Below are 10964 nucleotides of genomic sequence, written 5' to 3' on the forward strand. Positions count from 1 at the left end.
CCAGTTGTTTTGAAATGCGGCAGAAGTCATGCTGGATAGACAGCATGGACAATGTATTCAACCGTTTCTGGCCCATTGTGATAGATGTGAATGTTTATCCTTTTAAGCATGGAAAAGAGACCCTTAAACCCAGACTTGGACCACACACCCACTCCACTGAAGAGCAGGCTAATGATTGCTTTGCAATGCTTGCAGTTAGCCACTGATTCCTTCAAAACCACTCATTGCTGAATTTGCGATTTCCAACTTGTGTAATGTTTATGTCCAATGGCCAATGAGCACCGATACTGTCACGCCTTGGTCTTAGTATTTTGTGTTTTAGTTAATTAGTTGGTCAGGCCAGGGTGTGACATGGGTTTATTGTTTGTTATATTTCTTAGTGGGGTTTTTTAGTTATTGGGATTGTGGCTGATTAGGGGTGTGTGTTGCATAGGTTTGGCTGCCTGAGGCGGTTCTCAATCAGAGTCAGGTGATTCTCGTTGTCTCTGATTGGGAACCGTATTTAGGTAGCCTGGGTTTCTTTGTATTTCGTGGGTGATTGTTCCTGTCTCTGTGTTAGTGTTCACCAGACAGGCTGTATAGGTTTTTCACGTTCCGTTTGTTGTTTTTGTTATTTCGTGTATCGTCATTTGTTCCATTAAAAATCATGAGTAACCAACACGCTGCATTTCGGTCCGACTTTCTTGGGACAAACGAAGAACGCCGTTACAGAATCACCCACCACACACGGACCGAGCAGCGTGTTAACAGGCAGCTGGAGCAGCGAAGGGAGGACGTTATGGACAGCAGAGGATTGGAGTATACGACGTGGGAAGAAATAGACAGGTGGGCGGCCGACCCAGAGAGAGTGCCGGAGCCCGCCTGGGATTCGCTGGAGCAGTGCGAAGAGGGCTATAGGAGAATGGAGTCGAAAAGAGTGACACGGCGGCGCAGAGCGAAACCAGAAAATCAGCCCCAAAAATTTTTGGGGGGGGCTCAGAGGGAGAGTGGCTGAGTCAGGAGACAGACCTGAGCCAACTCTCCCTGTTTATCGTGAGGAGCCAAGGAGGAGACCAGAACCGGTGTTGGAGGTGAGCGAAGCAGAGACTGTGAAGGAGTTAATGGGGAAATTGGAGGAGAGAGTAATGAGGGAGTTGCTAGTTTGGTGCTTTAGGTATAAGATTCGTCCGACGGAGCGTGTCAGGGATTTAATGGCACCTGGGTCAGCGCTCCATACTAGTCCTGAGGTGCGTGTTAGTCGGCTGGTGAAAAATGTGCCAGGCTCACGCACTAGGCCTCCTGTGTACCTACCTAGCCTTGCACGTCCTGTGCCATTCCTGCTCTCAGGCTCTCCAGTACACCTTCACGGTCCAGTCCATCCTGTGCCACCTTCACACACCAGTCCTCCGATGGTAGCTCCCCGCACCAGGCTTCCTGTGCGTGTCCTCGATCCAGTACCACCAGTTCCAGTACCACGCACCAGGCCTTCAGTGCGCCTCGCCTGTTCAGCGCAGCCAGCGCTTTCTCCCTCTCCTGCGCTGTCGGAGTCTCCCGCCTGTTCAGCGTTTCTAGAGCCTTCCTCCTCTACAGCGCTGCCGGAGCCTCCTGCCTGTTCGGAGCAGCTAGGAGCTGCCAGTCTGCATGGAGCAGCTAGAGATGCCAGTCTGCATGAAGCAGCCAGAGCTGCCAGTCTGCATGGAGCAGCTAGAGCTGCCAGTCTGCATGGAGCAGCCAGAGTTGCCAGTCTGCATGGAGCAGCTAGAGCTGCCAGTCTGCATGGGGCAGCCAGAGCTGTCAGTCTGCTTGGAGCAGCCAGAGTTGCCAGTCTGCATGGAGTTGCCAGTCTGCAAGGAGCTGCCAGTCTGCATGGAGTTGCCAGTCTGCATGGAGTTGCCAGTCTGCATGGAGTTGCCAGTCTGCAAGGAGCTGCCAGTCTGCAAGGAGCTGCCAGTCTGCAAGGAGCTGCCAAAGCTGTTAGTCTGCATGGAACAGTCAGAGCTGTCAGTCTGCAAGAAGCCGCCAGAGCTGTCAATCTGCATGGAGCAGCCAGAGCCGCCAGTCAGCATGGAGCAGCCAGAGCCGCCAGTCAGCATGAAGCAGCCAGAGCCGTCAGTCAGCCAGACTCTTCCAGATCTGCCAGTCAGCCAGACTCTTCCAGATCTGCCAGTCAGCCAGACTCTTCCAGACTCTTCCAGATCTGCCAGTCAGCCAGACTCTTCCAGATCTGCCAGTCAGCCAGACTCTTCCAGATCTGCCAGACAGCCAGACTCTTCCAGATCTGCCAGACAGCCAGACTCTTCCAGATCTGCCACATTTACATTACATTTAAGTCATTTAGCAGACGCTCTTATCCAGAGCGACTTACAACTTGGTGAATTCACCTTCTGACATCCAGTGGAACAGCCACTTTACAATAGTGCATCTAAATCATTTAGGGGGGTGAGAAGGATTACTTTATCCTATCCTAGGTATTCCTTGAAGAGGTGGGGTTTCAGGTGTCTCCGGAAGGTGGTGATTGACTCCGCTGTCCTGGCGTCGTGCGGGAGTTTGTTCCACCATTGGGGGGCCAGAGCAGCGAACAGTTTTGACTGGGCTGAGCGGGAACTGTACTTCCTCAGTGGTAGGGAGGCGAGCAGGCCAGAGGTGGATGAACGCAGTGCCCTTGTTTGGGTGTAGGGCCTGATCAGAGCCTGGAGGTACTGCGGTGCCGTTCCCCTCACAGCTCCGTAGGCAAGCACCATGGTCTTGTAGCGGATGCGAGCTTCAACTGGAAGCCAGTAGAGAGAGCGGAGGAGCGGGGTGACGTGAGAGAACTTGGGAAGGTTGAACACCAGACGGGCTGCGGCGTTCTGGATGAGTTGTAGGGGTTTAATGGCACAGGCAGGGAGCCCAGCCAACAGCGAGTTGCAGTAATCCAGACGGGAGATGACAAATGCCTGGATTAGGACCTGCGCCGCTTCCTGTGTGAGGCAGGGTCGTACTCTGCGGATGTTGTAGAGCATGAACCTACAGGAACGGGCCACCGCCTTGATGTTAGTTGAGAACGACAGGGTGTTGTCCAGGATCACGCCAAGGTTCTTAGCGCTCTGGGAGGAGGACACAATGGAGTTGTCAACGTGATGGCGAGATCATGGAACGGGCAGTCCTTCCCCGGGAGGAAGAGCAGCTCCGTCTTGCCGAGGTTCAGCTTGAGGTGGTGATCCGTCATCCACACTGATATGTCTGCCAGACATGCAGAGATGTGATTCGCCACCTGGTCATCAGAAGGGGGAAAGGAGAAGATTAATTGTCTGTCGTCTGCATAGCAATGATAGGAGAGACCATGTGAGGTTATGACAGAGCCAAGTGACTTGGTGTATAGCGAGAATAGGAGAGGGCCTAGAACAGAGCCCTAGGGGACACCAGTGGTGAGAGCGCGTGGCGAGGAGACAGATTCTCGCCACGCCACCTGGTAGGAGCGACCTGTCAGGTAGGACGCAATCCAAGCGTGGGCCGCGCCGGAGATGCCCAACTCGGAGAGGGTGGAGAGGAGGATCTGATGGTTCACAGTATCGAAGGCAGCCGATAGGTCTAGAAGGATGAGAGCAGAGGAGAGAGAGTTAGCTTTAGCAGTGCGGAGCGCCTCCGTGATACAGAGAAGAGCAGTCTCAGTTGAATGACTAGTCTTGAAACCTGACTGATTTGGATCAAGAAGGTCATTCTGAGAGAGATAGCGGGAGAGCTGGCCAAGGACGACACGTTCAAGAGTTTTGGAGAGAAAAGAAAGAAGGGATACTGGTCTGTAGTTGTTGACATCGGAGGGATCGAGTGTAGGTTTTTTCAGAAGGGGTGCAACTCTCGCTCTCTTGAAGACGGAAGGGACGTAGCCAGCGGTCAGGGATGAGTTGATGAGCGAGGTGAGGTAAGGGAGAAGGTCTCCGGAAATGGTCTGGAGAAGAGAGGAGGGGATAGGGTCAAGCGGGCAGGTTGTTGGGCGGCCGGCCGTCACAAGAGGCGAGATTTCATCTGGAGAGAGAGGTCAGAGCACAGGGTAGGGCAGTGTGAGCAGAACCAGCGGTGTCGTTTGACTTAGCAAACGAGGATCGGATGTCGTCGACCTTCTTTTCAAAATGGTTGACGAAGTCATCTGCAGAGAGGGAGGAGGGGGAGGAGGGTTCAGGAGGGAGGAGAAGGTGGCAAAGAGCTTCCTAGGGTTAGAGGCAGATGCTTGGAATTTAGAGTGGAAGAAAGTGGCTTTAGCAGCAGAGACAGAGGAGGAAAATGTAGAGAGGAGGGAGTGAAAGGATGCCAGGTCCGCAGGGAGGCGAGTTTTCCTCCATTTCCGCTCGGCTGCCCGGAGCACTGTTCTGTGAGCTCGCAATGAGTCGTCGAGCCACGGAGCGGGAGGGGAAGACCGAGTCGGCCTGGAGGATAGGGGACATAGAGAGTCAAAGGATGCAGAAAGGGAAGAGAGGAGGGTTGAGGAGGCAGAATCAGGAGATAGGTTGGAGAAGGTATGAGCAGAGGGAAGAGATGATAGGATGGAAGAGGAGAGAGTAGCGGGGGAGAGAGAGCGAAGGTTGGGACGGCGCGATACCATCCGAGTAGGGGCAGTGTGGGAAGTGTTGGATGAGAGCGAGAGGGAAAAGGATACAAGGTAGTGGTCGGAGACTTGGAGGGGAGTTGCAATGAGGTTAGTGGAAGAACAGCATCTAGTAAAGATGAGGTCGAGCGTATTGCCTGCCTTGTGAGTAGGGGGGGAAGGTGAGAGGGTGAGGTCAAAAGAGGAGAGGAAGCCCAGTCAGCCAGTCAGCCAGACTCTTCCAGATCTTCCAGTCAGCCAGACTCTTCCAGATCTGCCTGACAGCCAGACTCTTCCAGATCTGCCTGACAGCCAGACTCTTCCAGATCTGCCTGACAGCCAGACTCTTCCAGATCTGCCAGTCAGCCAGACTCTTCCAGATCTGCCAGTCAGCCAGACTCTTCCAGATCTGCCAGTCAGCCAGACTCTTCCAGATCTGCCAGTCAGCCAGACTCTTCCAGATCTGCTTTTCAGCCAGACTCTTCCAGATCTGCCAGTCAACCAGACTCTTCCAGATCTGCTAGTTACCCGGACTCTTCCAGATCTGCCAGTCAGCCAGACTCTTCCAGATCTGCCAGTCAGCCAGACTCTTCCAGATCTGCCAGTCAGCCAGACTCTTCCAGATCTGCTATTCAGCCAGACTCTTCCAGATCTGCCAGTCAACCAGACTCTTCCAGATCTGCTAGTCAGCCAGACTCTTCCAGATCTGCCAGACAGCCAGACTCTTCCAGATCTGCCAGTCAGCCAGACTCTTCCAGATCTGCCAGTCAGCCAGACTCTTCCAGATCTGCTATTCAGCCAGACTCTTCCAGATCTGCCAGTCAACCAGACTCTTCCAGATCTGCTAGTCAACCAGACTCTTCCAGATCCGCCAGACAGCCAGGATCTGCCGGATTCAACTGCCTGGCTGGGCTTCATCTCAGTACTGGGCTTCCTCTCAGTACTGGGCTTCCTCTCAGTACTGGGCTTTCTCTCAGTACTGGGCTTCCTCTCAGTCCCGGGATGCCTCTCAGTCCCGAGCTGCCCCTCGGTCCCGAGCTGCCCCTCGGTCCCGAGCTGCCCCTCGGTCCCGAGCTGCCCCTCGGTCCCGAGCTGCCCCTCAGTCCCGAGCTGCCCCTCAGTCCCGAGCTGCCCCTCAGCCACGAGCTGCTCCTCAGTTCAGTGGGGTTCTGGGTGAGGACTATTCGGCCATGGTCGACGGCGAGGGTGGATCATCCCAGGACGCGAAGGGGAGGAACTATGACATTTATGGAGTGGGGTCCATGTCCCGAGCCGGAACCGCCACCATGGACAGACGCCCACCCGGACCCTCCCTATGGTTTTGAGGTGCGTTCGGGAGTCCGCACCTTAGGGGGGGGGGGGTTCTGTCACGCCTTGGTCTTAGTATTTTGTGTTTTAGTTAATTAGTTGGTCAGGTCAGGGTGTGACATGGGTTTATTGTTTGTTGTATTTCTTAGTGGGTTTTTTTAGTTATTGGGATTGTGGCTGATTAGGGGTGTGTGTTGCATAGGTTTGGCTGCCTGAGGCGGTTCTCAATCAGAGTCAGGTGATTCTCGTTGTCTCTGATTGGGAACCGTATTTAGGTAGCCTGGGTTTCTTTGTATTTCGTGGGTGATTGTTCCTGTCTCTGTGTTAGTGTTCACCAGACAGGCTGTATAGGTTTTTCACGTTCCGTTTGTTGTTTTTGTTATTTCGTGTATCGTCATTTGTTCCATTAAAAATCCTGAGTAACCAACACGCTGCATTTCGGTCCGACTTTCTTGCGACAAACGAAGAACGCCGTTACAGATACGTTTTATCTATCATTTATTTTCATGGATTGAAAAGGATTTGCAATTTGATTCATGATGATGATTGCTTGTCAGCTTGCTAGCTAAGATTTTGAAAGTATGACTTTGACATGTACAGGTCCAAAGCTACGGTAGATATCATTTTATCTTTGCCAATGACCTTGAGCCTTCTTGGATGGGCACTTCTAATGTAACTCTGTGGCAGCACCCGAGGGGCTTGAATTTTCAAGCTCTCCCCGTAGATTTTGAGGTGACGTGGTGTCCCTATGAGTGACAGAACGCTGAGCCAATCATGGCGCAACTACAGCACATTACCAACCCCTACGCTCTGTATTTTTCCGCTGGCTGCCCCACCACCACAGAAAGCACTGACATGAAGGTCAGTCAATCCGTAAAATGTCAAGAACTTTTAAAGTTTCTTCAAGTGCAGTCGCAAAAACAATCAAGTATGGCTACCACAGCATTCTGCTCTTAGTGGGACTATCATTTGTTTTTCAACAGGACAATGACCCAACACACCTCCAGGCTGTTTAAGGGTTATTTGACCAAGAAGGAGATTGATGGAGTGTTGCATTAGATGACCTGGCTTCCACAATCACCTGACCTCAACCCAGTTGAGATGGTTTGGGATGAGTTGGACGGCAAAGTGAAGGAAAAGCAGCCAACAAGTGCTCAGCGTATGTGGGAACTTCTTCAAGACTGTTGGAAAAGCATTCCAGGTGGAGCTGGTTGAGAGAATGTCAAGAGCGTGCAAAGGGTGGCTACTTTGAAGAATCTCAAATATAAAATATATTATGATTTGTTTAACACTTTTTTTTGTTAACTACATGATTCCATATGTGTTATTTCATAGTTTTGATATTTTCACTATTATTCTACAATGTAGGAGGTGTGTCCAATCTATTGACTGGTTCTGTGTATATTATAATCTTTGTCTGGACAGGTGGGGCTCAACACAGGTGGGGCTCTGCGCTACCTGCCCTGAATGAAGGTGTAACGGTTTTCTTCTGGGGAAAGAGAGGCGGACCAAAATGCAGCGTGGTTAGTTTTGTACATCTTTAATAAAGATGAAAATACAACAATCTACAAAACAAGAAACATGAAAAAAACGAAACAGTCCTATCTTGTGCCACAAACACAAAGACAGGAACAATCACCCACGAAACACTCAAAGCATATGGCTGCCTAAATATGGTTCCCAATCAGAGACAACGATAAACACCTGCCTCTGATTGAGAACCATATCAGACAGCCATAGACATTGCTAGAAAACCCCACTAAGCCACAATCCCAATACCTACAAAAATCCCAATACCTACAAAAACCCCAAGACAAAACACACCACATAATAAACCCATGTCACACCCTGGCCTGACCAAAATAATAAAGAAAACACAAAATACTAAGACCAGGGCGTGACAGAACCCCCCCCCCCAAGGTGCGGACTCCAGGCCGCACACCAAAACCCATAGGGGAGGGTCCGGGTGGGCGTCTGTCCATGGTGGCGGCTCCTGCGCTGGACGTGGACCCCACTCTAACAAAGTCTTAGTCCGCATGCATCGCGTCCTTTGATTGGCGACCGTCACCGCCGACCTGGGCCTAGTAACCCTCACCAAGGGCCCCACTGGACTGGACCCCACGGCACTGGCGGCGCTGGGCAGACGGGTGGCTCAGGCGGCGCTGGGCAGACGGGTGGCTCAGGTGGCGCTGATGGCGCTGGGCAGACGGGAAGCTCCGGCAACGCTGGACTGAGGGGCTCCGGCAGCGCTGGACTGAGGCGCTCTGGCGCCTCTGGACTGAGGGGCTCTGACGCCTCTGGACTGAGAGGCGGGAGCTCTGGCAGTGCTGGACTGAGGGGTTCTGGTGGCTCTGGACTGAGGGGCTCTGGCGCCTCTGGACTGAGGGGCTCTGGCGCCTCTGGACTGAGGGGCTCTGGCGCCTCTGGACTGAGGGGCTCTGGCGCCTCTGGACTGAGGGGTGGAAACTCCGGTAGCGCCGGACAGGAGGGAGCACCTGTGTTGATGGGACGGAGAGACAGCCTGGTGCGGGGTGACGGCACTGGTGATACCGGGCTGGGGATTAGCACCTCAGGGCGAATGCCTTGCATACTATGCCAAACCAACAGCCTTCTCTCTATTCTGTCCAATACATCCTCAACACTCTCAGACTCAGCACTCAGCTTCGCCGACAGCTCCAATTCCATCCATGACTCCTTACTGTAAACAGGGGGAGTTGGCTCAGGTCTGACTCCTGACTCTGCCACACTCTCCCTGTGCCTCCCCCCAATAATTTTTTGGGGTTGCCTCGGGCTTCCAGCCGCTCTGCCGTGCTAGCTCCTCCTGCTGCTGCTTTTGCTGCTGCTGTTGCTTCTCCTGCTGCTGCTGTTGTTGCTGCCTCTGTTTACCACGCCGCTTGGTCCTTGGTTGTTGGGTGATTCTGTAACGGTTTTCTTCTGGGGAAAGTGAGGCGGACCAAAATGCAGCGTGGTTACTGGTAAACATCTTTAATAAATATGAAAATACAACAATCTACAAAACAAGAAATGTGAAAAAACCGAAACAGTCCTATCTGGTGCCACAAACGCAAGACGAAAACCCAAAATACTAAGACCAGGGCATGACAGACGGACCGTCACTGGTGCTACTTATCTCTCCTATCAATATAGGACCGTTCTATTCTATTATTTTATATTCTAACTGTCTGAATTTAAATCATGACATTTCTCTATTCTCTTCTTCTTATTGGGTTGAATGTATAATTAATTAGACAACTTGACTATTTGGTTTTTAAACTTTTAGCTTTGTAATAAATAAATTACATTTCCCCCTAAGCAGAAGAAACAGGAAGTAGGAAGTAACACTGCAACATCAATAGAACATAAACAAAGCCCCTAGACCTTCTCGATGCTGTAGTTTACTGGAATATATAAACCTATTATTACTCAAATCACACCAGCTTGAAGTTGAACCTATTGGTTTATCAAACCAACCCAAATCACACCACATTGAAGTTGAACCTACTGGCTTATCAAAACCAACACAAATAACACCAGCTTGAAGTTGAACCTATTGGCTTATCAAAATCAACCCAAATCACACCAGCTTGGAGTTGAACCTACTGGCTTATCAAAACCAACCCAAATCACACCACATTGACGTTTAAACTACTGGCTTATCAAAACCAACCCAAATCACACCACATTGAAGTTGAACCTACTGGCTTTTCAAAACCAACCCAGATCACACCAGCTTGAAGTTGAACCTACTGGCTTATCAAAACCAACCCAAATCACACCACATTGAGGTTGAACCTACTGGCTTATCAAAACCAACCCAAATCACACCAGCTTGAAGTTGAACCTATTGGCTTATCAAAACCAACCCAAATCACACCAGCTTGAAGTTGAACCTATTGGCTTATCAAAACCAACCCAAATCACACCAGTTTGAAGTTGAACCTATTGGCTTATCAAAACCAACCCAGATCACACCAGCTTGAAGTTGAACCTACTGGCTTATCAAAACCAACCCAAATCACACCACATTGAGGTTGAACCTATTGGTTTATCAAAACCAACCCAAATCACACCAGCTTGAAGTTGAACCTATTGGCTTATCAAAACCAACCCAAATCACACCACATTGAAGTTGAACCTACTGGCTTATCAAAACCAACCCAAATCACACCAGCTTGAAGTTGAACCTATTGGCTTATCAAAACCAACCCAAATCACACCAGCTTGAAGTTGAACCTATTGGCTTATCAAAACCAACCCATATCACGTTTAATAAGACATCAACAAACACAAAACGAGACGACAACAACAGTGACGATAACGCATGAACACAGGAACCGACTGAGGAAGGAACCCCAGGGAGGGAGGTAATGGAGTCTAGGTGAGTGTCATAACGTAATGATGGATCCCAGGAACCGACTGAGGAAGGAACCCCAGGGAGGGAGGTAATGGAGTCCAGGTGAGTGTCATAACGTAATGATGGATCCCAGGAACCGACTGAGGAAGGAACCCCAGGGAGGGAGGTAATGGAGTCCAGGTGAGTGTCATAACATAATGATGGATCTCAGGAGCCGACTGAGGAAGGAACCCCAGGGAAGGAGGTAATGGAGTCCAGGTGAGTGTCATAACGTAATGATGGATCCCAGGAACCGACTGAGGAAGGAACCCCAGGGAGGGAGGTAATGGAGTCCAGGTGAGTGTCATAACATAATGATGGATCCCAGGAACCGACTGAGGAAGGAACCCCAGGGAGGGAGGTTATGGAGTCCAGGTGAGTGTCATAACGTAATGATGGATCCCAGGAACCGACTGAGGAAGGAACCCCAGGGAGGGAGGTAATGGAGTCCAGGTGAGTGTCATAACGTAATGATGGATCCCAGGAACCGACTGAGGAAGGAACCCCAGGGAGGGAGGTAATGGAGTCCAGGTGAGTGTCATAACGTAATGATGGATCCCAGGAACCGACTGAGGAAGGAACCCCAGGGAGGGAGGTAATGGAGTCCAGGTGAGTGTCATAACATAATGATGGATCTCAGGAGCCGACTGAGGAAGGAACCCCAGGGAGGGAGGTAATGGAGTCCAGGTGAGTGTCATAACGTAATGATGGATCCCAGGAACT

At 51.1% G+C, this 10964-nt stretch overlaps 1 protein-coding gene across 1 annotated transcript; it reads right to left on the minus strand.

Annotated features, from left to right (window-relative positions):
- Nucleotides 1-7378: 7378 nt before the first annotated feature.
- Nucleotides 7379-10674, minus strand: LOC135510206 (uncharacterized). The gene is made up of 2 exons (XM_064931000.1): nucleotides 9690-10674; nucleotides 7379-9298 (listed from the first exon to the last, which is right to left on the minus strand). The coding sequence occupies exon 2, from the start codon at nucleotides 8531-8533 to the stop codon at nucleotides 7940-7942; it is 594 nt and encodes a 197-aa protein (XP_064787072.1). The 5' UTR covers nucleotides 8534-9298; nucleotides 9690-10674; the 3' UTR covers nucleotides 7379-7939.
- Between the last annotated feature and the right edge of the window lie 290 nt (nucleotides 10675-10964).

This window comes from Oncorhynchus masou, chromosome 23 (genome assembly GCF_036934945.1).
Source record: "Oncorhynchus masou masou isolate Uvic2021 chromosome 23, UVic_Omas_1.1, whole genome shotgun sequence".
Classification (NCBI taxonomy): domain Eukaryota; kingdom Metazoa; phylum Chordata; class Actinopteri; order Salmoniformes; family Salmonidae; genus Oncorhynchus; species Oncorhynchus masou.

What these genes read in the sequence shown, in the direction of transcription:
- LOC135510206 (XM_064931000.1), bottom strand. Translation starts at nt 8,533, where the DNA reads ATGGAATTGGAGCTGTCGGCGAAGCTGAGTGCTGAGTCTGAGAGTGTT.